The sequence below is a fragment of the Vespula pensylvanica genome, chromosome 23, assembly GCF_014466175.1.
Source record: "Vespula pensylvanica isolate Volc-1 chromosome 23, ASM1446617v1, whole genome shotgun sequence".
NCBI classification, from domain to species: Eukaryota; Metazoa; Arthropoda; class Insecta; order Hymenoptera; family Vespidae; genus Vespula; species Vespula pensylvanica.
In genome coordinates this window covers 3,145,126-3,172,695 of record NC_057707.1, presented here as the reverse complement: position 1 = coordinate 3,172,695, position 27,570 = coordinate 3,145,126, and the positions used below count along the sequence as shown (strand labels likewise).

Below are 27,570 nucleotides of genomic sequence, written 5' to 3'. Positions count from 1 at the left end.
TTATTTAAAACAAGATTATTGAAGGTATTCTTTTATCGCATCGTAATGAGTCGTTACTTATCGATATATATATATATCGATATGTATATATATATCGTATCGAAATCGATATTCAAACGTTAATTAAGATGTTGCGTATACGCAAGTATCGTTATAATTCCTATTTTCATAAAAATCTAATGAATATTTGATCTAATTTTGGCCAGTTGTAATAGTTATCTCAACTATATATAAATTAGTTATCGATATTGAAGAATATCGAAATATTGGAATTATTGCAGATGAAAAAAGTTATTATATACAATAGTTAAAATTTATTTTCTATACAGTTAAATATCCAGAGTATAACGGTATTATAATCTACAGTTTATAAATTACAATCAGAAATGATTAATTATACAATGATATAAAACAGATGATATAGAGTGATCGATGGATAAACATGTATTAGGATTAGGGTAAAATATTAGGAATTATGTAATTGCTAAAGATTTTGGAACACAAGGAAAAGTAATATAAAAATATCAATTCCTTTATAGTTCTTTCTATTCTAATCTTACGAATAGAATAATCAAATTGCGATTACAGAATATGAAGTAACATTTATATTCATGATTATATATTTCTGTAAACAAATCTACTATCTTTAATTATTTCATTAAAATGCACTGTTGTAGATATACACGATGATAATAATTTGGTTGTATTAATACCTTGCTTGTCAATAATATTACTGTATCTTGTTTAACAATCATATAGATTCACAGTTTTGGACAGTGATTGTTGAAACAATGATAAGCAAGATTTAGAGTATTTGAATATTTGAACAAGTTTATTAATATTTAACACTAAAACGTTCTTTTCTTTAAATATTAATAATATTAATCCATAAAAAGTATAAACAAAACGCAGGAAAAAAAAACCTATGAGTAATACACCACTTCATTTTTAAACAAAGGAATTTTTTTTCTTTTAAACTTCATCGTTATCTTTAATACTCTAAAATTGATTTAGCGTCATATATACTTAGTACGTGTTAGAGCACTTCCACCTTTTGTAGGATCCATCATACGATCCCAATTCGTATGGCCAACGACAAAACCTACGGCTCGCATCTTTTCTTGTTGCTTACGTTCCTCCAAATCTGCCCATCTCACCTATAACGTTAAACAGTCCTACCAATCGTTTATAACTTAATTATTATAATTATTTTAAAAATGTAATTATTTTAGAAAGTTTGTTGAATATAAATTACAATAGAAAGAATGATCTCTCTTGCGTACCCTCTTCTTTCCCGAGGTATCTTCCATGTTATAATAATCAGGAACTTGTAGAAAATCTTCCATTGTTTGTGGTTTCCCTTCATTCTTCTTTTTTGCCAAACCATCTAAGCGATCTATGATATAATTGTGACAAAAATACGTTTATACAATATCGATTTAAAACCGTTCTAAGTCACGACTCAATCAATTCTCTAATAGATATAAATTAAAGGATATCAGTTTTAACTGACCTAATTTATCTTCTGCTTCCATTCGTTCCCATTTACTAATACCCTAAAAAGTAACATAATTATATATAATACATTTATTTAAATACATATATAGTAAAAATCATTGAACTAAATTTTCAATAAAATTGTCGAAAAAAAAAACATTATAAATTTACAATAACTTCTGGAGCCTCATCCTGACTATCTTGACTTTCTTCGTTCGATTGTAATATCTTATCCGTCTCTTGACTATCTTCCATTTGTACCTATAATAAAGATCATAACGTAACATATGAATTCAATCGATATTCACAGTAAAGATTTTGATCATACTTCTTCGATTGCCTGTTCTTGCAACATCGAATTTACATCTAGCTTTTGATGATAACTGGGTGTAGGTTCAAAATAGTCCACAATTCTATTAATCTCGTCCTCTGATCGATTATGAATATTTCTCTTTAAACAGATTTGTACATCCATTTCCATTTCACACACGTATACCTGTGCATCACGATATGGAGAATAAAATTTAAACAAAACAAAAAAAAGAAATGTATCAAGTGTAAAAAGTTGAGCTGAATAATTTGGCTTGCTTGAACTTGTTTACATACCTTAAATCCTTTACTTTTCGCAAAACTCCACATATCTTCGTAGTCTGATATTTTTTCATTGATGCAATCTAATATAATAAAATTGAAAAAGCCATCTGTAATATTTTTTTTAAACGCTTTCACAAGAGATGCTATGTAACTTGGTTCCATTGCTTCTTCGTATTCATAAACCATTTCCTAAAAAATAAAAATAAAAGTTACAGATTTGCATACAATGTCATTTATATGGAACAGTCACCTTCACTATCACCTTCTTTCCATTATCATCTTTCGTTTCTATTTCTTTTTCAACGAGGAAATAATCGTCAAGGCTCAATATTCTTGGAGCAGAGCCTCCTTGTTCGACTTCCTTGTCCTGTACGAAAATATCGTAATTAAATTATCGTATTCATGCGTATTCATTTTCGTAATTGATGACATAAAAAAGTAAAAATGAAAATTGCTCGAAACGTACCTTAATTAGTTTTGCTACAAATGACTTCCCACTACCAGGTGGGCCTCTCAGAATAATTGCTATTTTAGATGGTCTATTTTGACGACCTGGAGGACACAGTAGATCATCCACCATTGTGCAATTTGCCGTTTTCGCCAATTCCAAGGTTTTCGCTGGTAATTCCGATACATTTTGCTGTTTGTCTGTAAAGCTGTAACAAAAAATTTGTAGACATTAAAATATATCATACTATATGTTCATTGTGCTTTAATTTAGATGTATAACAGAAAATGATAATGCAACTATAACACGTATAATGCGATATAAACGTTTGTTTAAAACCCAACATTGGAAAAATGTAAATATATATATATATACACATGTAGTTTGAATATTAAATGTCGGTCTTAAGTATCAATTTGTATGAAAATCAGAAGAAAATCTCAGTGTGTATGTCTTAATGGAATCCAAAATGTTTGGACAATTTAACATATTTTTCATATACATTTCTAACATCTTATTGTCTAATCTTCACGAAATAATATTATTTAAGTTTTTGTGGTGTGATCCACGCGATAAAGTATCGTGGTGTAATCCACATAGATAGAACATTTTCATTGGAAAATCAAATTCCATGTAAAGTTAACGTACAAGAAAAGATATGAAACTTGTCAGAATAATTTAGATTTAAATTATCATTGCAACTTAAGTATCAAAACATACAAGGAAGAAAACCAAACAGATTGTATTAATGAAATTTTGATTTTCAGCATTGTATGTAATAATCGTATGTTACAATATTAAATATATAATTTGCATTCAGAATATATTGTTAACTATTTCATTGGAATCAAACACGTTGTTAATAATAAATTTTGAATGCAAGTCAATCAAAACTAAATTAGTGCGATAAATATCATATTTATTTCTGTGCAATTACTTTTTATGCAAATAACAAATGTTTAACAGAAATTAAATCCTTGTTAATATAAGAATATTTTTATAGTACAGTTTGGTAAGCTTACAAATTCAGCAAGCTATAATAGAGCATATTTGTTTTAAATTGCTTAATAAAAAACATTGTAGAATAAATCAAAATGTGATTGTTATATCACACGAAAAGAGCTGCAAGATGATTGCAACATATCGTTATTCATAACGAGTTTACGCGCATTTTCATTTCATAACATAAATAAAAACATAAAATATAAGATTTGTATGCATAAAAATTATGCACCTCTATATATTATGGATATCTTCCAAAACTTTAAAAAGATATTCTTAAACTATCTCGCACCGTGATAAAAAGTTCGGATGGAGAGTCCAAATTTAAAAAAAAAAAAAAGGACAGATACACATTCTCTAGTTTAAGTTTTTACATAAACTTATCAAATATTAATTTTGTCGAAGTAGCAAACAGTTGCCATGTTTTAATTTGCCATGGTTTATTTGAATAATGTAAAGGAATATATATAATATATATATATATTCATATCGTACTTAAATTTTCAAGTTGAATAATATGATAAATATAACAAAATTCTATAGTCCGTCTAATGAGTCGAGTAGAGATAAACAAACGTACGTGATTGGGACAGAAGCGTAATCACAATCAGAGGGAATTCTCGAAATGGGTATAATTAGCACTTGGGATAAAAGGAAGCCCTAACAATGACCCATGTAAATTCGCTCCTGAATTCAATAATTGATTATCGTTTAACAGCCAATAACTGCAGTCTTTCGCATCCACCACGTATTTAACACGCGGATGTTTGCTTAACTCTACTAACTCGACTCGTTGGATGGAATATAATAATAATAAAAGTTTTGCAAAGGTAATAACGTATGATAAAAATGTTTAGATCTTCTTAAAATTATATGAGGTAAAAGGTAAATTGTGTATATATGTATGTAATTTTTTACATTTACAAATATCAAAAATCTTTGAAGTATCCATTGTTTAATATCCTAGAGATTGAAATAAATTGTTTAATTGTTTAATTTTTATATTGAATCAACATACCTGGTATTTGATGATTTTGTCTCTATGGCGTTCTTGTTCGAATTTTCTTGCCAGTTAGTACGTCCTTTTGATCTAAAGAAAGTTAAATGTCTTCAAGACACACGCATATTCATAAAATATAAATGTACAATATTACTAGTTCATATGCAAGTGCACAGGGATAGATATAAAACTATCCGATCGTATCAATGATCTTGTAATAACAATAGTGCATGTGGACTAGTAATGACGATAAAAGCTTTCAAATTTACTATTTCCACATATTATTCTGACACGCTTAATATTACCTGTCATTGTCTCTGTCATTCTCTTTGTTTATATCTGTTTGAACTCGTTCGCATCTCTCATGGCCTCTATCTGTGGCCAAGAAAAAGTATAGATGAAAAATTATGTACTATCGAACATTCTATTGTTGCATTACCATTGCTCTTTGTCAATAGATTGACAATAATCTGTATTTTATTTTGAATCTTTCATTAACTCAATACACAAATTAAGTATTGTAGAAATGGATTGCAAAAATGAATTGAGAGTAATTAAAAGAAAATTTATTATAGTGTCATATATAATCTAACGTGTATTATATGATCTAATTTACCTTTATCATTCATTTTATCACTTTGGATACATTCGTCTCTTTCTTTTTCAGAAGTATTAGTATAAATCCTTTCTTCTTGAGAACATTCCCTTTCTTTCTTGTCATCTGCATTTCTTTTTTCTCTATCATATTTCCTAATATTTACCGTCCAATCGCTTTCTCTCGTTTCACTTAAGTTGGTCTTTCGCCTGTGTTCATGTTTTACCATTGAATTCTCATATTTTTTCATTTTTTCTGTATATTCCTTCAAGTTCTGCTCGCTTTCCTCCCAATTTCTAAAGTCTCTTTGCGGAAACAATTCATGATCCGGTACAACAGGTTTCAGTTTACCGTGTCCGTAATCGAAACATTGAACAGGAGTTAAATGTTCTTGCATCACGGTGCGAGGTGCGTGAGCATAATCGATTACTTTTACAGGTACATGCTCGACATATTTTTTATCTTTCGTAGCACCACCATGGTTATAATTAAACTGTCTTTCTATACAAAATTCTTTATTGGCTACACCTCTCATATAAGATTGATGATTATCAATAGATCTTTTCATGAAAGCAGTATTAGTATACTTATAATCTAATCCTCCAGAAATATCTCCATAGCCTATTCTAGAATCTCCAACATTTGATTCTATACAAGATTTTTCAGCAATTTTTTTATCAAACGAGGACACTTGACTATGAATATTACTTTTGAATTCATGAGGAGGAAGATTAACGGCGCAATCAGATCCATATTGGGATCTAGAAGCGGTGTCATTAAAATTGCTTTGAAAAAATGTTTTAGCATCGGATTTATTGACTTTACCCAATTCGCAGTTTAATTTTGATCCTACACTACCTCCAGTATCGGTAGCACCTGTATCAAGTTTCCTATCTAAATAATTTTCATTAAATTTGTCTTGATAAATATCATTATTAGCACTGTCAAGTGCTCCATCCGATCCAAAAGCTCTATTGGCGAATGGTGATCTATTGCTACATAATCTGTCATTGTAATTACGCGCACCTGCTTCGTTATTTAAACCTTGAGATTCGAAATGATCTTCAAATGATCCACGAGATCCAAACGGTTTATTATTTGGTCCCGTATTACGCATGTCAAAATGCCTTTCTGCAAAACCTCGAGGACCAAGCATTCTATCTTGCTGGTTGTGATGTGAAAATTGTCCATCGTTGTAACCAGAAGTGAAAGATCCATCATTGGAGCACGAAGTATCGAATGGCCCATCCATAGATCTTCTATTATTGAAATTTCTTTCATTAATATTCGTAATGCCAGACAATCTATCAATAGATCCTCTAGGACCAAATTGGCTGTCAGTAAATCCTCTGTTATCACACGGCATTTCGTTCGATCTCCATGGCCCGTAATTTCTATTATTAGACCCTCGAAAACCAAATTGTCCGTCACTCGACGTTCGAGACCTGCATCGTGTATCGTTTGGTCCCAACGAAGAAAATTGTCCGTTATTAGGTGTATGAGACTGCTGTAAAAATCTTCCATCGCTAGGACCTCTAGGACTAAAAGCGTTTTTAGAATCGAAATATTTCGTACTACGTTCAAATTCTCCAACAAAATTACGTTCTGCGCCAAAAGGCTCCTTAATTTTTTGATTATTAGCAAACGTATTATCGTTATTCAAATCATCCGCTATCGGTCCTAAATTAGGTAATTCTGGTGGAGGTTCCATGTTTAAGTCTTCTGGTTTTGGATCATTTTCTCCCATAAAAGGTAAAACTTCAGGTTTTTTGACTTGCTCATTATTCGGTGCATTTGATTCTAATTTTTTATCCGATTCCGCTTGTATTCTTTCATCAGTTTTTGCATTATTCTCATCCGTAGAAGCAGCAAAATTTGAAGGTGGATTATTGTTACATTCCGCGTTATTAACATCCTTTTCGGATAAATTAACATCAGGGAATGACGCGTCCATCCAAGGTGGTTTTTCTAACGGCGGTACGTTCGAACGTACAGTTTTGTCCTCTTGAGTATTCGATTGCGTATCCGCGATATTATTTGATGACTCTTCCCCCATTTTTTCTGTCTGCGACATTTCTTCTGGTTTTACTGCATTATTATCCGTTTCGTCTTTATGAACAGGAATATCCGATCTTTTCTCTGTAAGCATATTATCTGTATTCGCAGGTACAATACTGTCCGACGATCCACCATTTTGTGTATCTTTAGTTTGTTGTAATTTAGGATCTCCTCTGTCAAATTGTTGCTCAATTCGCTGATCGACATCCACAGATCCAAACATAGAATGATTCTTGTCAAACTTAGAGAAATTGGTATTGGATTCTCTGAGAAATGGACCACCAGGATCATGAGAATCGAAGAAATTATCACGTGGACTGAAGTTAGTATGAGCGCGTAATCGAAAGTCGAAACCACCGTGCGGCTTAAACTCATTGGGAGCACGAGGTCCGAACGATCTAGGATTATTTTGGGATCCAAAATTTCCTGGAAATCGAGGACTAGAAACCGCTATTCCTCTTGATCCTGCATAATCCCTTTGTCCAAAGTCGGTGGAACTTTTTGATATAAAAGGTGAATCACCGGCGATTTTCTTAAAACTCTCGCGTAAAGATCCAACATTAACACTTTTATCAGAATCGTGAAAACTAGGCTTGAATACGTCCATAGCAGCTCTTCTTTTCTCCATAAGCTTTTTCAATTCCGGTGCCAATTCATCAGTAGGTCCAAATTGATTACTTCTGTCAAAATTTCGAGAGTTATTACCATCTCTTGGGCTGTCTTCGTTCCCTTCATAATGATCCATAACATTCCTTCCGAATCTATTGTTCCCAGAGCCAACGTTATCACTAGATACACCAAAACGATCAAAGCCTGGTCCGAATCTATCGCATTCCAATCCATTTCCTTGAGCAAATCTTTCATTTCTTGAAGTGAAACGATCGTTACTTGTACCAAAACGATCGAGTGATCCAAATCGATCACTACCAGGACCAAATCGATCATTACCGGGTCCAAATCGAGCATTATTTGATCCAAATCGGTCTCTTGATCCAAATCGATCGATAAATCGATCGTCTCCTGATCCAAATCGATCGTTATAGCGATCATTCGAATTTCCAAAACGATCACTACCAGCTCCAAACCGATCCCCACTTCCTACAAAACGATCACCTGGTCCAGGACCAGTACGATCAATATTAAAACGATCATTGTTTAAGCTACTAACAGAATTAGAATTATTTTGTTTATTAAATTGATTATTACCACGTTCCATATAATTTCTATCTTCCGCTTTATAATGTTTCCCATCAATTTCCGTCCCATCTATCGATTTATAATTTTCTTCTCCTCTACCGAATCTCGCATTGCCGTAATTAAATGAGCCATCCGATCTAAATTGATCGTGTTCAGATAAATTTTTATCTAATACTTCTCGCCTAAAATATTCTTGACCAGTGCCTAATTGTCCTTTTCTATTATTCATCCGATCATTGGTGGAATTATCGTTTGCATCGAAATTACCCGAGTAATCGGATAAACTTATAGGATCGTTTGATCCAAAACGATTAATGTCCGAGTTTGGTCTTTCATTAGCACCGAACATATTCAAATTATTTCCACTTGAAGCGTATGATGATCTGTCCTGTAAATTTTGTCTTACGCTTGCATCCGGTATTTGTCTTCCGTCGTTATTAAAACCCGGTGGTGGTTGTAAAAAATTTGGTCCAGCGTTTGACACGTTAGGTGGTGGTAGTGCGAAATTTGGAGGATGCGTTGAATTTAGAGATGTTCCAAAAGATGGTTGAGTCGATCCGGAATTAGCGTGAAAACTGCTATAACTTTGTACTCCAGAATTAAATTGAGCTGCCCACTGTGCAGCTTGTTGGGCATTCCAAGACGACACCGTGTCCGAATTCAATGGCTGAGATGTTGACTGCTGCGAAGTTATTGCAGGTGTAACTGTCGTAGATGAGATATTGCTTGTGGTCTGAGGTGGTGGAGGTGGTGGCGGAAGCGTTCCTGTATTTTGTTTCCCTGTTAAGCCAAGGGTTTTTCCAATACCTAAGAGATTGTTTATTAATCCTTGGTTTTCTGTACTTGATAAGATATTCATTATTTTGTCTCCTCCAGGTAGATTCTTATTTTTCTCTGGATCTGCTTTCACAGTTACTTGTTTTTGTTGTTCGCGCTTCTTACGCATCTGTTCTCTACGTTCGATAAGTTTCTCTCGCCAAGATGTCCATTTTGCTTCGTATATTTTATAATGCGTCTAAAAAGTAGAATTTTAATATTTACTGATTTTTTTTGTTTCTTTTTTTTTTTTTTTGTTTTCCTTTCTGTTTATATTACAATAGCTTCATAAATAGATAGATATACCTATCTTTGGCTGTAGCTCTGAAGATTCATTGATACGTTATTCTATGTACTATAACATTCGCAATATAGAATCAATATATCACTTACCTTGTCAGGATGATTTGCGTTTTGCTGCTTCCACTTGTTAAACTGTTCTTCCCACTGCTTAAACTGAGCGTCAAATGTTTTTTCAGCCTCAGTTAATTCTTCATCTTCAAGTTTTAACTTTTTGGCACTACAGGATTCACTAACAGCATTACTGCTGCGTTTTGTAGCAGAATTACTGTCATTATTCTGAGCACTCTCCAGAGGCAATGGTGGTTGAGTCGGAGGCAGGGGTGGATTTTGAGAAGAATTTACATTTAATTGTGAAGCTGCACTACTTACAGGTTGCTTAGCAGGAAATAGTGGAAGATTGTTTTGATGTGGTGGGGGGATATTTGTGAATTGATATGTATTAACAGAATTCGGAGGTAAAGGGGGTTTAAAATCCTCTTTAGGAAGTGGTGGCATAGTTGGTAATGGTGGTGCATGGCCAGATAAATTCATATTTTGCGATGACATCTGCTTGATAGTCTCTTGGTACTGAAAGAGAAATATACTATGATGTAACAGCGAATAATTCTTCGAATAAATAGCGTTTAATAGAAAATATGAATCTATATCTTCTACGTACCTTTTCTCCGTATTGCGCCTGCCATTGCTGATATTGTTGTTGCCACTGTTGCCATTGTGTCCAATTTTGTTGTTGAGCAGCAGCCCATTGTTCAGCCGTATATCCACTAGGTGCCTGAAAAATGTAAACAGAATCTGCATAACATTGTGGATTTGTTATTGCTTGTACAAGCAAAATTTTACATATCATGCATTTCCATATTTCATTTTTTTCTATATATCTATACTTACTGGTTGATTATAGTATTGCATATAAGCTTGCATCATAGCCATCGGATCTGCTCCTGGTGCATTATAACCAACCGGAGGTTGTGGCATTGAAGTAGTAATGGCACCAGTTGGTAATTGCCATTGATTCCAATTTTGCATTTTTTATCCTCTATTACTCTAGCAAATATCTTGCTTGTTATATTTTTTAATGCATGTCGATCTCTTTTCGATGGCTGAGGTCCATTTGGACGCTATTTCGTATTCAGAGAAAATAATTATTGTTACAACAATTATAACATATATTTAAAAAAAATACATGTATTCAGCCATTAATATCTTATTATATTGCATTTTCTAATAATAATTTCTAGAAATATAATTAGAATAATACATAAAACCTATTTGTATACAAATAAAAATAAATTCATAAATATACGTAATAGTAACATGAATATAAATATAATCGTAAATAGTTTTAATATTATAAAAATTACAATAAACAATATTTATTAAATATTAAGTTTTACACTATTAGTATTCTTATATAGTAACCAATAATTGAAGAATATAAAATATTATTATAACCTTGTAAGTTATAATATATGTAATAGCAAATGATGAACATTGAAAAATGTTTGTTTGTTTAAAAAATTTTTTTTTTTTAGTAGAACGGATATGAAAATGCATATCGTTCCATTCTGTAGAAATAATACAGAGGAAGAGGTACAAAGATATATTCTGATAAAGAAGCTATAAAAATCTGATTAACGATGTAGAATTGTTTTAGTAATTGTAATATTAATATCAATTAGATATCTTATTGAAATATAAAGCAATATTTTGATACTAATTTCCATAAACATCAATAATCTCTTAACCTAAAAGAGATTAATAAATGATGCAATTATAAATATTCGTAATAATTCACAGTAAGCAATGAAGTGTCAAGCTTAACTTATAAGGCATAAAAGATCAGTAATTTGCCTTATAAAGTTAAGAAAATATGACACTAGAAACATGCCAAAGACAATTCCAAGATTCTTACAAAATTTTCTATATGAAGAAAAATATATGGATTCATCGTTTAACTGTAAACATATAAATCATTTACAATTATATAGAAAAAAGGAATTGATAGATCGATGTAGTATCAAAGAAATCGCATTGGATATGATGAACTTAGAAAATATAGTTAAATTGCAAATTATGTAATATACTACATAATATTCATCAATACATATTTATAAGTCATACGTGTGTGTATATATATATATACACACCTTTCGAAGGTAAGAACTGTATTTTTGTATTTAATAAAATGTCGGTATTTAGTGATAATGACTTTATTAGACAAAGTCGTATTTTGCTCAATCAAAGACATATACATGTCGATTAGCATAAAAGGTATAAAAGAGAATAAATTGTTCTCTCTACAGAAAAAGTAAATTGTATAATTTTGATGAATGAACTTGATACTAAAGTATAGTACATTCTAGTATCATGACATTCTAGTATCATCATCATAGATTTATTTATTTTGTCACGTGATACCTGAGATAATTAATATCATATAGTAAATAAATAACATACATAAGAAATATATATATATTGTATGAACATAATGCCCTAATTTATCGATTTTTCGATACAAGATGCATTTCATTCAATTCGCGCGATGCACCGCGTCGTCATAATGGTTAGTCCACCAATTTTCTAAGCATTTTTGCATAAAATCGATACGCATAAATTTTCTTTCGTCACAAATTATATAAGATTATTAATAAATAATAACTAGTACTTACGAATATATCCCCACGTAGATTTTCTCGAAACAGATTCCAATACGATAATCGCGAAACCGAAGTACAAGGAATCGAAACCGAATCAGAACTTTATGGCTACCGACTAAAGCATAAGAAAGAAGGTCAACTGTTCGTGATATGTCAAAATTCCCTAGTACATACTTTGTCTTTTATTTCGATATGATAATGTATACATTTATCTTAGAAAAATATTATTAGCTTATATAATATTTTGTTTTTTAACAAATTGAAACGATTGAGTAAAAGAAATACGAGTAATTGAATGTATATATCTGACAAAATTTAGACATTCATAAAACGTAACTAGTGATAAATGTGTTACTTGGAAAAATATTTAGGAAGTAAAATGTTTAATGAATATAAGCATTTTATTTGATAAATAATAATTGTAATAATACAAAAAATCTCTGACTTAAAGATTTTTATTTAATTAAATATGTTGTTGACATTTTTTTTTCTTTTTTATCGACAGTGCATATCCTTTCCTTTCGCTAAAGATAAAATCGTATATTACATTATCGACAGCTAATGGCAAAGTAGATACGAAATGTTTTATCGACAGAGTTACTATTCTCATTCAACAATAACTTTTATTTTAAATGAAACGATTAATAAAGCATGTTGAATAATTCATTAATTCACATAAGGATGAAATAATACAAAAGGAGGTAAATTCAAATTTTAACAAATTTTGGCGATAATTGATTTGACTAAGGCTAGTATATTATACATACAGCAATAAAAGTTTATAATAATATTGTTGTTGTTATAATTATTATTATTATTGTTGTTGTTGTTGTTGTTGTTGTTGTTGTTGTTAACAAAAACCAACTGTAGAGTGTTTAAGATACCATCATTTTCTTAAACTGAAATGTATCGCCAAAAATTATATATTTTAGTTAGACATTCGTCTGTATAGAGTTTAAAATATGAATATAGTTCCTTCCGGCTGTAATTGTTCTCCAATTCGTGTTTGACCATTTTCGTCATTGATTATCATTTCTGTTAATTTTCCAGCAAAAACAGGATTTGTTTTCACCTCTCGTAATATTAATTCAGGAGTAAATCTAAAATAAAGATTTATTTTATTCGCACTATATCATAAAATTTATATGAAATAATTTTTAAAAATACTTTACATACCCTTGTGGAAGATTACGAAGAAGTGACAAAAGTACTCTTTCTCGTTTGTTAAAATTAGAAATTTCCGTAGATCCATCTCTTTTACCATATCCTACTCCAATTGAGGTAGACATTTGGGGTGGTCTATAACCACGTATCTCTCTATCTCTCGGTAGTTTTTTATCACTTGGAGTATTATAATTTAAAAATTTTAAGCCATTCACCATCAAAACGAATCCGAAAAGTATTAGACCCATCACTAATCCAAATCGCATGGTTGTTAAATTTTTCTCACAAGATAGTTATCCTTTAGAAAGATTAAAACAATCGGAAACTGTATATACTTAGATATAATATTATTCTATTATTAATTTTTACGACGCAATATATAATTTATATTTAATATATATATATATATATTACGGAGGAATAAATGTGACTAATATTGCGTGTGTAGATGAACCACGCCTTGTGATGAAACATTACTTAATTAAAACGTTAATTAAGTGAGGGGACCATTTGTTAATAAAAGAAATCATTTTGTCTTTACTAATGGGTTTTGTTTTTTTTTCTTTTTTACGTAATTCATAGGTAAAATTTAAGGTAAAAAAATGATTTCTTTCGATCAGAATAAGTGATGAACTTCTTACAAGATTCTTAGATTAATCTAACATCGAGCTTAAATACATACCACCTTAGAGTATTAATTTAAATAAATAAACGCATATACATATAAGCCAAATGCTGAAAAAGATCTATGATATTACTTACACATAAATATTAAAAGGATACATTGAAAATCACTTACGTACAGAACATATTCTAATTTGGTTGTATTAATCAACTTAAATCAATTAGAATTATCATAAGAATGATATATAATATATAACTGTATATTTTTTATTAGATCAAAATCAATGATGTGATTTTTTTATTAATTTTTTTTCTTTCTTTCTTTCTTTTTTCTTTTTACTAAAAAATCTGTATAAAAATAAGGAAGAAACGTGTACACAAGTAAAAATACAACGCGTTACTAGATATAGAAAAAAATATATTTTTTTTTTTTTTGGTAATGTCAACGAGATACCGGAATACACAGATACAGCAGGATGCTGTGATAAGTTAGATAGGTCATCTCTGATAACGCGTATCACGAAGGAGAACTGAATTCTCGATCTAGTTCGGCTGCTTTTGTATGAAGCCGCCGACACCGGCGTCTCAACGGCCGCAAAAACAGCCGCCGTGCATCGCCTTTTGCATAAAATCTAATTTTTTATCTTGTAAATTATTATAAAACAGGTTTTACATGCCAAGGATTGATGATAAATTTATAGAAAAAAATCTTGATATTAATATTCATTAGATTTTTTACATAATTAATCCAATCGTTATGATTTAGATGAAATTTTCGTGCCGCCGCAATCGCAACCACCGCCGGAGGCCGCAAGTTTCTAGTTTAGCCGCCAATGCGTATACGGACAGTTGTCTGCAGTCACCCCCATAAACCGCCTACTCTCATTTCATCACACATAGTAATTGTCTACCCCCTTAATATGCCCTATTTTACATTAGAATACATGCTAATAAGTTTAATGCAGTGCCTACGATCGACTTGCGAAACTCAATATGTATATTTTCACTTCTTTTAATTATCTTGAAGAAGTCGATTAGAAAATAAATATTATTTCTTATGGACTATTAAATGATAATAATTAAATAGAACATTTTATTTTTTCGAACTTTTATCCATCTTATATATTTTCTTCTTAAACATAAAGACTTTTAATCTAAAAACGAGGGAATAACAATTAGAAAAAGATACACAAGAATGAATATATAAAAGAATTTAATTTCAAAATGATATATATATATATATATATATATGTATATGTATATATTCTTTTTACCTCAAAAAATTGATGTTAAATGCACTTTAAATTAACATACAATACTTTATGTAACAATAAATTAATTAATACGTTATATAAAGTTGTCGTTAGAATAATTATCTTAAGACTTTGGTCTGACAATGATCTAGAATTACATTTGGAATTTCGTGGAATACGTATGATCGAGGAATGCCTGAATATTTGACGAAAAGATCTAAGAAATGAATACTTGGTGTTGATTCGCTTTCCGTCTCGCTTCCAACTTTTGTACTGAAACATATTTATTCATTAATATTGTTGCTAATTGACGATTAATTCTTTATATTTATCTGTTTTTGTTTTCTTACCTGTCTAATGTTACAAGAGAAAGTATATACATACAGATATATTTTACATAATTACATGTAATAGAAATATGAAATTGACGAAGTATAGTTTGTATTCCAATAGCAAGTGCTACAGCATCTAAAGGATCCTGTGATTTTTTACTTAAAAGACTCGCTGTAACAATGTATTATTATTAATATTAATTAATATAGATATACAATTTTAATAATATTTAATAATAATACTTGCATATTAATTTATATATATATGTATATATATATACCTGTATTTCTGCAATAATACAATTTACCAAGTTGCGACACAGTAAATAAAAACATTACAAATGAAATGTTGTTCACATGCGGAGGTTTAATATAAGATTTATTAAGAGGATCGCTTATGCCAGCCCAATCTAATCTTAAACTGAGCTCGTGAAGTAATTGGATTTCGTCCGATTTTTTTATTTTTCTTTCGTCACTTAAATTGTTCAATTTAATCTCGGACAATATTGCTCTATAATATACATATAAAAAAATATGATTAATATATAATTTTTAATTTTATTGTAATGATATATAATTTTATGTATAACTTTTTAATAAATTGTATAATGATAAACATACGCGTTTAATGTTTGCAATGCTGCTTCCATATGTTTTGCTTCAAATTTACAAGCAGTATTTAATTCATATGTTATTTTTCTTCTGAGTATTTGATAATGACCTATCTTCAATGTCCAATCTAATATTTGCAACCACATTTTATTTCCATGTGTACCAACGACAATTTGCAATTTTGTCATCATAGCTACGTATGTGTAATAACATTATTAATATAATTTCTAAAAGAAATATTTTCTACTATTCTAAATCATACTGTATCATACCTTTAGGATTTTCTATACCGTTTACAATTGTTAAGCATTCATCGATTATAGAAGACCATTGTTTGTTACGCATTTCTCTTTCTATATAATTGATTACATTTTCCAATTCAATTACGATATAAAATGATATCAGTTTATCCATGCCTACTAATCCTGGAGTACCTATTGCATCTAATATCATCGTAAAAACTTTGTAATTTAATACTTCAACTTGAGTCTTAATGTCATACCAAGCAAGTGCATGCTCTATGTAAACAGTATTTCTACAAATTATGTACAATACACATTATTATATTTTATAAATATACTTAATTTTATTTTCATTATATTTTTTTAATATTACCTAGGATCAGTAATACGAATAAGTTCTCGAGTAAGCCTGCCAATAAAAGTCAAACAATTGTTTTCTGTTAATGAAACATGTTTCTCATTTGAAAAATATCTCCAGGTTTTTCCAGGAATCCAAGAAGATCCTCTTTGCTCTTCTTCAATTGCACTATCTATAATATAAATAATCTAAAAGGAATTTTTTTTTATGAGAGCAAGATAAGACAAATTGGAATTCAACTATTTTTTTTAATAAGAAAAACAGCATAGAAACTTACTTCTTCGTGCCATATTTTTAAACTATTGATATTTATGTAATCTTGAATGTATTGAAAAGATTTACGATATCCATCCATAATGGAGGCTAAACTTTTTAATTTCTGAGGTAATGTTACCTAAAATGATTTACATGTTATAATAATTGCAATAATGCTTCTAATATGTAAAATATAGATCTATATTATACACACCTTTGATTTGGAATCAAAGATAAGACCATTTTGTAAGGCTAAAGTAACTTGTTTTACAAGTTCCTGACGTATACCATCTTCTAAGAGCCGATGTGAGTCCACTCTTAAAACTCCTAATGAAACACTCCTTAAAGATAGTACTCCTTTTGTAAAAACTGACACAGCATAAGTTAATTTTGCCATCTGCATAAATACAAAACATTGCTCTTAGTATTATTTATATTATCATTTTACATTAAAAAAAAAAAAAAAGAAAGAAAAAAGAAGAAAAAAAATTTGTAAAAATTCTACAATTTTTAATACCTGTAATCTATCATCTAATTGGGCATAATCTTTCAATTTGTCTTTGGGTAATTTCGTTGGTATTTCTTTAAAAGCATTTGTTTCTAAATGTACTATCTGAGCAAGTAAACCAAAAACTGTTTCAGGAATAATCTGCAACACCCTTCTAGCATAACTTTCTAATTCTCTACTGTAATATTGAGACACAGAAGATAAATCAGAACTACATGCTTGATTTATACGTAGTAATGGCGTCTCTAAAGCTGAAGCCATCTAAAAAGAAAATATTGTAATTGTTACATTGTCCTTATTGCTTTTTTTTTTACTTTTACATTTTCTTACTTTTAAAAATAAAGCTTTCAATTTAATGACCGTTGGAGGATTCTTTTTTATACTAGATTGTATAACATCAGTAAAAGTTTCCATTATATTCCATGCATAACTGCAATCTGTTACTATGTTTAAATTTATTATAGTATCTTCTGCAATATTTCCTGTTCGTAACATATTATGTAATATTTCACGAGTATCCGATAAATATTGAGATACATGTAAATTATTTTCCAACTGATGGAATTCTAAAATCATTTGGAATTAAGAAAACAATTATATCTTCCATATTGTAATCATAAAATTATAATCAAAAATTTAATTCTGATTTTACCTTGAACATATTCTAATGCCTGTAACAATTGAACAATTTTTCTGCTATCCTCTTGTTGTAAGGAATTAATATGTTTACTTATCTCCATAAACCATGCATGTAAATCTTGAATTTTTTCAATACCATCAAGAGATTTGTTATCACCAAATATCTGAGCTAAATCAATGATGCGTTTAACGCAAGCTTCCTTATCTCTAAGCCATTTAGTTTCTTTTCCAACTAGTAACTAATAATAAAAATAATTATTACTTGTACAAATTTGAGAGAAAAATATTTTACATAAATATATAACAATATTTCTCAATGTATCAGAAATATTAAATAATTCATTCACCTCTTTATATGTCTGTTTAACATCTTGCTCAATTTGTGCTGTATTCAATAATAAACGAAGGCAATTGATCTCTGTATATTTACTTTCAGTTATAACAAGCTGTTGAAAAGAACGCGATCGTTTTGATAAATTTAAAGAAGTTGTATGCAATAAAATCCAACGTAATGTTACGTTACAATCTCGTACTAAATTCACTAATGATCCTATTGCATTTTCATCCAGAGTGCCAGCTAATTCTACTTCTTCAGTTTCACGTAACAAGTCCTAGAATATGATACTAACAGTGTCAAGGTAAGACAATAGTGTAAAGTATAATTTCTAATACAATACCTTTATAATTAAATTATGAACAACATTTTACTTACCTCCATTTTTTGACCATGCTTTTGAGCTATGGATTTTATATTAGACGTTTCAAGATTATTATTAAGAGCTGTTCTTGCTGCTTTATATGGTAACCACCAATCCTTTAAGTTTATAACTATTCCCATATAAATACTAATCACCCAATTATCAGAAAAGAATTTATCTACGATTTCTCTCATTACTGCAGTTTGTGTATTTAATATTTCCGGTTTAAAACAAAGAATTATAACTAACATTGATGCTTGAGTTGAAAGAGCCGTATTTCTATATTCTGATTGATGATTATGAAAAGCAGGTCTTTGATTATATAGATCACCAAATCTTAAGCAACCAACAGCTCTTTCTATTAATGAATCATCTAACGGTATCCTCCTATAAAACAATTTTACATTCATGAACTGTATGATACTTATTATATGCAAATATATATATATCAAATTTTATATAGTTATATATATATATAGTTTTTTATATAAATAAAGATTCTAAAACAATACCTAAAATAGTCTTCAGGATAATTAATTGGGCGTTTTCCTGATATTTTACTATATCCCGTTGAACGAAGTAACATGCAAATATCATCCACCTTAGTAGATGATGATTCCTGAGCATTATATCGATAATAAGATACAAGTAAACATTCACGAATTCTTCCTTCAAAATGTTGATCTACTAACAACAACATTACTCCATATAAATATACTGCTTCACACTAGAAATATAATAACAAATTAATATAAAACATTACACAACCCATTTATTTAATTAAATTAAAAAGAACTATACCATTAACTGTTTTCCATCTTCAGATGACTCAACAGAACTAGAAGATTGATAATCTTCTTGATTTAACTTTTTAACATAAAAATTCAAATCTGTTATATATTTGTGTATACTTTCAAATGCCAGATAAAATCGTGCTAATAATTCAGAAAAATTATTTCTTATTTCCTCATCAGTTTCTTGAAGTACCTGTAAGTATACTTCGTGATTATATGTATAACAAGATGATAAATATTTCATAAAAATATTACAATGCTATTCAGATAATCGTCTTACTGAAATATTCGTTAAAAATAAAAATTCAATAAGATAAGTAGATCATAATTTGCTAAAGAAATTGCAATATTACTCACTGGATCATCCTCAATTTTTTTCTCATAGGTACTGGTTGCTTTGAAGTATGAAAAGTCATTTATGATTGAACCATATTTTTGGATAACTTGTTTTGTATCCAAACTATAAGAATATAAATTCCAAGTTATATTTAATATATAATATATCTTTTACCTTATACAGGTCTCTTAAATAAATATTACCTTTATATATTCACTTATTATCTAATACCAAACAACTATACATAATACTAACCTAAAAATCGGTGGTACATAATCCTTCAAACGCATTAATTCCGCTATAATTGCATTTCCACGAGAAACTAATCGTAATAATGTTTGTCCACCGACATTATTAACAGCTAAGAAGTCGCTCATTTTTAACTTAATAAAGAAAAAAAGATACTAAATGTCAAAATGATCATTAAGATATCAACGTAAACGTCCCGCTAATGTTTGGGTGTAGTTTCAACTGCAATAGAATTGAAATGATAAAAACTCGATAAAGATCAATGCATTATACTATTATACTAATTTTTTATACTCGTAATATAAATCAAATTAATCCTTTTCCACAATAATATAATATAATATCACAAAGAAGTTTACAAATCTTCATGCAAAATTTATGCATGAATAATTAATTTTTTTTTTCTACATTCTTCATAAAAACATTTTATCAATGATAAAATAAATATCATTAATAAATGCATAAAAATATATGAATGAGTATAATAAATAAATAAATAAATAAATATATATATATATATATATATATATTGTTTCGATAAAAAAAAAAGAAAGAAAAAGAAAAAAAAAAAAGACAAAAAATACAACAGTAAATTATGATAACCGTAGGAACAATTAAATTTAAAAGTTAAATTTCTCTCGATTAATATATATGTTTTTCCGACATTATTAAAGATATATGATAATTAATAGTTAATCTTAAAAAATGAAGATGATAAACCATGTGATTCTGTTGCACAATAATCCTTACGTCATAATCAAAAACATTAGTCTTCGCGCCGATATTTCCTGACTCTAACCTTGTAGAGTTTAATAGTTTGAACAATCCATTTAAACAAATTGTTTTAAATTCATTCATTATATATTTTCTTTTTTCTTTTCTTTTCTTTTTGTGAAAACTATAAATTTAAATGTTTAATATATCAACATAGATTAAAGAATTAGCAACGAATATGGAAGTGTTACATTTTAAAACAGATTCTTGATATCTATTTCGAGTTATATGCAATGCGTTAATCGTTTATTTATATCGCACTAGTGTGCCGCTTTTCTCGTTGATCTACAACTATGTTTAAACGTAGATTCAAAAGTACAAATTCCCTAATTTTATGTTAAACAAGCAACGTTTTTTCGAAATTATGGATGAAATATCTTTTCGCATATCAAATCATCTAGAAAGATTACAGGTATTTTTCTTTCATTATAAAATAATTTTTTATTAATTTGAGAATACTTTAATATATTTAATAATAATTTTTTAATTATTTTGAATTTGATCCTTTTTTTTTTATAAGTATATATATTCATTTTTATATACACTTGTATTTTAACTTGTTTTTAGTTATGTTTTATTCTTTAAGCTTGTAACATTAAATTTAAATTTCTAGAAATAGAATAAAATATATATAAATATAATTTGCATATTTAATGGATAATATTATTTCTTTATTTTTTCTTTATTAATTCTATAATGATATATATATATATATATATATATATATATATATATATATTATATAATAGAGAAATATTTCTCATGTCTGAAAATATTTAAAAAGAAATTTGGGATAAGGTTCAAACATCTTTAGTGATTCAACAAGGACAACAATGGATTTCTATGTTTTTAACAAATTGTCAGAGGTACATTCGAGAATTATATAGAGACCAACATGTGCAGCATATAAAGGATATCATATACAATCTGATAACATATGTTCAAAAATGTTTGGAACAGTTACGTTTTCAATATTATTCTATTCATATTAATTCTGTACAATTTTATCGACAACTAGTAACAATATTTAATAATGAAGGTATGACATTTATTTATTTAAACTCTATAAGCATCATAGTTTTTATATAACATATAATAAAAGATTATTCGTAGTAATTTTTTGATATATATATATATATATATCATTTATTTATTTTTTAAATAATAACTATCTGTTTCAGTCACAAGAAGAGAGATCATATTTTGTCTAGCAGGTATAACTATAGGTACATTAATAGGTTATAGCATAGGCAGGAATTGGATTTATTATTCCCACCATATGCACCATATAAAAGCTGTCATATGTCATCATTATATTGGTATTGAGGTATATTGTAAACGATATATATATATATATAATGAACAGAAGCTTCGATATGTAGACATAAACATATAAATATCACTATATTTAATATAGGGTGTTTCAATGATAGATGATGCAGAGATGCCAATGATTAAAAAAAATAATGACTTACTGATACAAGTTAAAGCTGCTTCAGTCAATGTTGTTGACACAAAAATATGTTCGGGTTATTCAAAAGCTTATAGAAGACTTCTAAATTCTGGAGTAAGAAAATATTAATTATTTATATTTGATAATTTTGTGTTATTTTTCAGTTTCTCATATTCAATGTAGCATGTTATTGCAATGTTGAGTTTTCTGTTTTCAGAGGCATAAGGAAATTCCAGTAATATTAGGTAGGGATTGTTCAGGTATAGTTATAGACATCGGACAAAGCGTTATTAATTTTGATATTGGCGATGAAGTATTTCTTGCTGTACCTTCATGGGCACCTGGTACAATGGCAGAATATATAGTTGTGCCAGAAACCCTAGTAATTAAACGTCCTAAACGATGTACTTATGAAATAGCTGCAAGCATTCCTTATAGTGGTTGCATGGCATGGGATGCTTTAGTTAATAAGTCTGTTATTAAAGAAGGCAATGCAAAAGGACAAAGGTAATGCAAAAATTGTGATCATTGAATCAAAATAATTCTGGTAAAAGAATGTACAGTTGCTCTATTAAATTTACAAGATTATTGACGTTCTAATAATATAATTAAACTGATATTTTTTACAGGGTACTTATATATGGAGGTAATACTCCAGTTGGATGTATTTTAATTCAACTTGTTAAATTATGGGGTGGTTACGTAGTAACAGTATCTAGACAAAATGCTGTACCTGTAATGAGAGCTTTAGGTGCTGATGAAGTTTTATTATTGGACGAATTAAATATTGAGAAGGAGTTAGAATTGCATGAGAAGTATGATATGATATGATATAAAAAAAAAAAAAAAAGAAAAAAGACCTGTTATAATGTAATCAAAAATTAATACCAAAATTTTGTAGATATAATGCAATTTTTTATACCGGTGGTCCATCAACGGAATCACATATATTAAAGAAATATTTACATCCTTATGGTTCCTATGTGACAACAATGCCTGAGCATTTGACATCAGATTCATTGGGATTTATATCAGGAAGTATATTTGCTGGATGTATATACATTAAATTATTGGTACAGGTATTTAAACAATGATTATTTATATCATTAGAAAATAATTATTAAATCATGAAATAATATATTTATTATTTTTAAATTATAATTAATTGTCTTTAGTATATATTTGGTTTTAATATACATCAATGGAAAGATGGTTCTAAAATAAAAGCAGAATATTTGCAAGCATTATCAGAATTAACTGATGCAGATGAAATACAACCTGTTGTTGATAGAGTTTATGCACCTCACAATATTGAAGAAGCACTACATCATATATTAGATCCTGAAGCTATTGGAAGTACCATCATTAAATTTTAAAAACACATTGTTTTCATTTGTTAAACAAAAATATTTGTTTTTCAAATGTTACTTGTTATCTAGTAGTAATAACTTACTATTTTTTTAATTTCCATAATAATCATTTTCAAATGATTGTTTTCATTAAAATATTAAAAATGTTATTATCAGCTTATATTGCATAAAAAAAAATCATTACAATGCTGCCAAAGTTAAGACTGATAACATAAATATGTAAAAATAAGTACACATTTTATTCCTTTAAATTTGCTTTGCACAAGTAATAATTGTAAAAGGGATAAAAGGACAATAAACTTTTACAAAGATTAAAAAAAAAAAAAAAAAAACGAGTAATGCACTTAAAAAAGAATAAATTTATATTTGTTGATACAAGTATTCTCTTATATCAGGTTATTAAACCATTATTGAAATATAGTTTACAAGACATGGAAATTGTAGATATATATAAATTAATTTGAAACACTTAATAAATAAATAAATGATATAAATGTATTGTTTTTAATGGAATGAATTATTATTAGACATATAGTAGATTTTAAATATAAAATAAAAGTATAATTGAAAACGTTTATATCGAGACATAGTAATTATTATTGCATTAATTATTTAATTTCATTTTGCTTTTCCTTTGAATTTACTATTGCCAGCAGTTTTACCTTTTTTAGTTGTTCCTTTCTTTTCGTCTGCCTATTAATATATATATATATATATTTATTTATTTTACAGATTTCATTATTTAATATTTAGTTGAATTAATTGATTTTAAAATTTACCTTACGCTTTTGTGGATTTGGACTTGTAGCTGGTAATACTTTAAAGTATGAATCAAGTCTACCTTGAGTTGTTGTGTTACGAGCTTTAAATAATTTTTTTGCGCCACTTCTAACACGATCTTCACTAAATTGTTTGTCACCGCATAAAAACTTCACTAAACCTTCTTCATCGGGTTCTGACCATTTCAGCTAATGATGTGAAATAAAACTGGTTTGAAGTAATGATGTATATGAAAAATATGAATACTATATCTCTATAATTTTACCTCAATATCATCAGTACTTGTCACATCTGGATTTTGGAATAATAATCTTGCTTGCTGATAATTCCAATCTTCTGGTACAGTATATTTTTTTGTATCCAATTTTTCTATAATTGTTTCAAGAGATTTATGCTTTCTGATCAGTTCTATTGCTCTTTTAGGGCCAATTCCTTTAATACTATTTGTATAATCACAACCCAACATAATGCAAAGATCAATAAACTAAAAATTCATATGAAATAACAAATCAATTAGTTAATTTAAAAAATATCTGATATATTATAATAGAAATACATACTTCATCTTTATTCAACTCTAAACCTTCTAATACTTTATCATAATGAAATTCTTGAACAGGCATTTTTCTAGCTTCACTGAAAGTTAAACGACGCAATAAAACATCACACCCAAAAGTAAGGGCATCCATATCTTCTGTCGCGGTTGCATAAACTTTTCCAGCTTTTACCAAAGCTGCACACTGAGCTTCAGCTTCGCATGGAGCCTTCCAATAAAAAGATTGTACCAATAAGGATCTTATTTGTATTTATAAATAAACGTCAATTTACTTACATCAACGTATGGTACACCCATTAATTTAAGTAACTGCTTAGCTTCTTCTGTATGAGTTTTTGTAACTTTAACCAGTCTTCTATTAAATTTGTCAACATCCTCGGCATTTCCTTATTATAATAAAGAATGATAACATATAATATGTGACTACAATAGATAATACATATAATTTTTTACAACGAATATACCCATACACGCATAGATAATTACCTGCTTCTTCTGCAGCTTGTAACAATTTCTGTGCTTCATCTCTTCTTTCAGCTCGTTTTGCAAGTTCTCCACCTTTTAAATCTGGTGGTTTTCCATCAAAAACATATACAGGTTTTATACCTTGTTCTACCAAACGTATAGTACGATAGAACGTTCCCATTAAATGACTATCACCAAAAAAGAACATTACATGTATGAGAATATTTTATATCAGAAATAAATACTTAATTTAATATATGAATCACTTTATAATACCTTGTTGTTTCACCATCAACTGATGTAAGCTGTGCTCCTTCACTCCTAACAGCGATCAGAAATTGGTATAAACACATAGATGCATCTATAGCTATTTTTCTACCTAATAAAATGAAAAAGAAATAAATTAATAAAACAAGACATTTTTATGCGTATAAACAATGTGATATTAAAGTACCAAAATAATGTTTTAATTCCCGTTCTTTGATTGCACTAGGTGCTACGTCTGCAATTAGTTTTGATAAACCCAAAATACCCATCTTCGAATAATCACTGATAAAGATTTGTTTATATAAAAAAATAAATTTTCCACAAATATTTTAACTATTAACAGATCTTCATTTACGAAAGTCTACAGAATGTATCACAATAAGTATCAGTAAGTTTTCCCGCCATAATTTATTAGAATGGCTGACTAAACATGAAAGCCAACTTAAAAATATTAAATTTAACCGATTTTTATGTTTTAAGGTTGTCACTTTCGCTCACGACGCCGGTGACTTCAGCGACACGAATGGACAAAATATGAACTACACGAACGAGCGGGAATATACGATATAAATACTTCAAAGTTCAATCGGAATTTGAATGAAAACATTTTAGAAAAATTCAGAAATATGCAGCCATTCGCTCAGTAGTACTTGCAGTATACTGGTTTTTGATATATCACGAGTACTACCGACCCAGGTCCCACCGCGTGGAGGTTGCTGCATCTGGGGACCCACGGGCTAACGGGGACTCTACTCTAAAATTCGCGTGACCGGCGTGATCAAATAATCGGCGTTCTATAAAACGAAGTCCCCGGTAGGACTTTTAATCGCGCCCGAACACTCCCGGGAGTGTTATAATAACGGTGACTCTACTCTAAATTCGCGTTCGCGGCGTCCACGCACCAACCGAGAATTCAGGCGGCTAACTGGAGGAGGGTCAGTCCACGCTTACGGATAGCAGATCCATACCACTCGGCAGCACACGAACCGACACACGACCGGTCATTTTTCGGTTTAGCAATCAAACGAAGTCCATTACCGTAGGACTTTTATTCGCGCCCGAGAAGACCACGTCTGTGCCCACGTCACGTGCGTGAGTATTCTTTCTATCCTGCCCGTATCCGCGTCTAACAATCGATTATGAACCGAACCTTTCGACGATACATCGGACCTGTGCCGATATATCGAAATCCACGAAGAAGAGGAAAAGCAGAAGAGAAAGAAAAGAAAAGAAAAGAAAAGAAAAGAAAGACGGAACATGCGCGCACGTAAAAACGATAGAATTCGGAAGAAAAGAAAGAAAGGAAAACCGGAAGGTAACACATGCACGTGTGAGAACGATGAAATTGAAAAGAGAAGATGGACATAGAATGTAGGTACGTTTGACCAAAACTAGAGTACGAAAATCGAGCTCGATTTTATGATACTGAAAGAAGACCCGCACAGAAGCCCACGCCCATGAGCCCAACTCATGAGACCCACCCGAGAGAAACTATAATAATTAATCTGGTGTATTCATTTCCGAATATACAAAAGATATAAGAATCAATGTAAAATGTATGAACTTAGACGTTTACTTTGGAATTACATAGAAAAGATTTTGGATGAGTCTTCAAATAAGCAGCCATTCGCTCGGAAATACTTGCAGCTTCCAAGATTTCGATACACAACAAG

At 29.4% G+C, this 27,570-nt stretch overlaps 5 protein-coding genes and 1 long non-coding RNA gene across 14 annotated transcripts; 2 read left to right on the top strand and 4 right to left on the bottom strand.

Moving 5' to 3' along the window:
* Positions 1 to 511: 511 nt before the first annotated feature.
* Positions 512 to 12,330, bottom strand: LOC122636628. 6 transcript variants are annotated; one of them, XM_043828038.1, is made up of 16 exons: positions 12,180 to 12,330; positions 10,399 to 10,628; positions 10,169 to 10,282; positions 9,601 to 10,077; positions 8,401 to 9,406; positions 5,158 to 8,319; positions 4,847 to 4,916; positions 4,560 to 4,631; positions 2,558 to 2,747; positions 2,342 to 2,458; positions 2,104 to 2,280; positions 1,826 to 1,993; positions 1,669 to 1,758; positions 1,514 to 1,556; positions 1,284 to 1,396; positions 512 to 1,157 (listed from the first exon to the last, which is right to left on the bottom strand). In XM_043828038.1, exons 2-16 carry the CDS (start codon positions 10,534 to 10,536, stop codon positions 1,017 to 1,019), a joined length of 6,078 nt encoding a protein of 2,025 aa, XP_043683973.1. In that variant the 5' UTR covers positions 10,537 to 10,628; positions 12,180 to 12,330; the 3' UTR covers positions 512 to 1,016. The 6 variants fall into 6 exon arrangements, with proteins under 6 accessions (XP_043683973.1, XP_043683974.1, XP_043683975.1 ...); XM_043828039.1 differs by having other exon boundaries at positions 5,158 to 8,307; XM_043828040.1 differs by having other exon boundaries at positions 5,158 to 8,292.
* Positions 12,331 to 12,606: 276 nt separating this feature from the next.
* On the bottom strand, positions 12,607 to 13,709 carry LOC122636632. The gene is made up of 2 exons (XM_043828049.1): positions 13,344 to 13,709; positions 12,607 to 13,267 (listed from the first exon to the last, which is right to left on the bottom strand). Exons 1-2 carry the CDS (start codon positions 13,595 to 13,597, stop codon positions 13,123 to 13,125), a joined length of 399 nt encoding a protein of 132 aa, XP_043683984.1. The 5' UTR covers positions 13,598 to 13,709; the 3' UTR covers positions 12,607 to 13,122.
* Positions 13,710 to 14,879: 1,170 nt separating this feature from the next.
* LOC122636629 (WASH complex subunit 5) lies at positions 14,880 to 21,126 on the bottom strand. 2 transcript variants are annotated; one of them, XM_043828043.1, is made up of 18 exons: positions 20,983 to 21,126; positions 20,239 to 20,454; positions 20,004 to 20,106; positions 19,654 to 19,839; positions 19,365 to 19,579; positions 18,867 to 19,239; positions 18,502 to 18,765; positions 18,168 to 18,393; positions 17,846 to 18,081; positions 17,525 to 17,776; positions 17,222 to 17,404; positions 17,030 to 17,146; positions 16,768 to 16,940; positions 16,425 to 16,687; positions 16,162 to 16,345; positions 15,822 to 16,051; positions 15,559 to 15,712; positions 14,880 to 15,481 (listed from the first exon to the last, which is right to left on the bottom strand). In XM_043828043.1, the coding sequence occupies exons 2-18, from the start codon at positions 20,358 to 20,360 to the stop codon at positions 15,328 to 15,330; spliced, it is 3,435 nt and encodes a 1,144-aa protein (XP_043683978.1). In that variant the 5' UTR covers positions 20,361 to 20,454; positions 20,983 to 21,126; the 3' UTR covers positions 14,880 to 15,327. The 2 variants fall into 2 exon arrangements, with proteins under 2 accessions (XP_043683978.1, XP_043683979.1); XM_043828044.1 differs by lacking the exon at positions 20,983 to 21,126 and having other exon boundaries at positions 20,239 to 20,595.
* A 47-nt stretch (positions 21,127 to 21,173) lies between these two features.
* On the top strand, positions 21,174 to 24,206 carry LOC122636630 (reticulon-4-interacting protein 1 homolog, mitochondrial-like). Of its 3 annotated transcripts, none has more exons than XM_043828045.1 (8): positions 21,174 to 21,418; positions 21,805 to 22,045; positions 22,188 to 22,333; positions 22,424 to 22,573; positions 22,677 to 22,966; positions 23,089 to 23,274; positions 23,361 to 23,538; positions 23,635 to 24,206. In XM_043828045.1, exons 1-8 carry the CDS (start codon positions 21,341 to 21,343, stop codon positions 23,833 to 23,835), a joined length of 1,470 nt encoding a protein of 489 aa, XP_043683980.1. In that variant the 5' UTR covers positions 21,174 to 21,340; the 3' UTR covers positions 23,836 to 24,206. The 3 variants fall into 3 exon arrangements, with proteins under 3 accessions (XP_043683980.1, XP_043683982.1, XP_043683981.1); XM_043828047.1 differs by having other exon boundaries at positions 21,175 to 21,418; positions 21,821 to 22,045; XM_043828046.1 differs by having other exon boundaries at positions 21,175 to 21,418; positions 21,791 to 22,045.
* A 100-nt stretch (positions 24,207 to 24,306) lies between these two features.
* On the bottom strand, positions 24,307 to 26,953 carry LOC122636631 (flap endonuclease 1). Its single transcript, XM_043828048.1, has 8 exons — positions 26,085 to 26,953; positions 25,907 to 26,009; positions 25,652 to 25,818; positions 25,442 to 25,551; positions 25,170 to 25,373; positions 24,875 to 25,093; positions 24,609 to 24,797; positions 24,307 to 24,522 (listed from the first exon to the last, which is right to left on the bottom strand). Exons 1-8 carry the CDS (start codon positions 26,164 to 26,166, stop codon positions 24,448 to 24,450), a joined length of 1,149 nt encoding a protein of 382 aa, XP_043683983.1. The 5' UTR covers positions 26,167 to 26,953; the 3' UTR covers positions 24,307 to 24,447.
* Positions 24,796 to 25,446, top strand: LOC122636633. The gene is made up of 2 exons (XR_006329000.1): positions 24,796 to 24,948; positions 25,229 to 25,446. It is a non-coding gene; the product is annotated as an uncharacterized LOC122636633 (long non-coding RNA).
* Positions 26,954 to 27,570: the final 617 nt, after the last annotated feature.

Coding starts and splice junctions, on each gene's coding strand:
- LOC122636628 (XM_043828036.1), bottom strand. CDS start 10,536: ATGCAAAATTGGAATCAATGGCAATTACCAACTGGTGCCATTACTACT. Junction 2,281..2,341: donor GAAAGAAGGTGATAGTGAAG/GTGACTGTTCCA, acceptor TTTATTTTTTAG/GAAATGGTTTATGAATACGA. Junction 1,557..1,668: donor ATGAGGCTCCAGAAGTTATT/GTAAATTTATAA, acceptor GTTACTTTTTAG/GGTATTAGTAAATGGGAACG.
- LOC122636632 (XM_043828049.1), bottom strand. CDS start 13,597: ATGCGATTTGGATTAGTGATGGGTCTAATACTTTTCGGATTCGTTTTG. Junction 13,268..13,343: donor CTTCGTAATCTTCCACAAGG/GTATGTAAAGTA, acceptor TCTTTATTTTAG/ATTTACTCCTGAATTAATAT.
- LOC122636629 (XM_043828043.1), bottom strand. CDS start 20,360: ATGAGCGACTTCTTAGCTGTTAATAATGTCGGTGGACAAACATTATTA. Junction 18,766..18,866: donor AGCATGGTCAAAAAATGGAG/GTAAGTAAAATG, acceptor ATCATATTCTAG/GACTTGTTACGTGAAACTGA. Junction 17,777..17,845: donor TGAAAGCTTTATTTTTAAAA/GTAAGAAAATGT, acceptor TTTTCTTTTTAG/ATGGCTTCAGCTTTAGAGAC.
- LOC122636630 (XM_043828045.1), top strand. CDS start 21,341: ATGTTAAACAAGCAACGTTTTTTCGAAATTATGGATGAAATATCTTTT. Junction 21,419..21,804: donor ATCATCTAGAAAGATTACAG/GTATTTTTCTTT, acceptor ATTTGGGATAAG/GTTCAAACATCTTTAGTGAT. Junction 22,334..22,423: donor ATCATTATATTGGTATTGAG/GTATATTGTAAA, acceptor TATTTAATATAG/GGTGTTTCAATGATAGATGA.
- LOC122636631 (XM_043828048.1), bottom strand. CDS start 26,166: ATGGGTATTTTGGGTTTATCAAAACTAATTGCAGACGTAGCACCTAGT. Junction 25,819..25,906: donor GTTGATGGTGAAACAACAAG/GTATTATAAAGT, acceptor TTTTGGTGATAG/TCATTTAATGGGAACGTTCT. Junction 24,523..24,608: donor CAAATCCACAAAAGCGTAAG/GTAAATTTTAAA, acceptor ATATATTAATAG/GCAGACGAAAAGAAAGGAAC.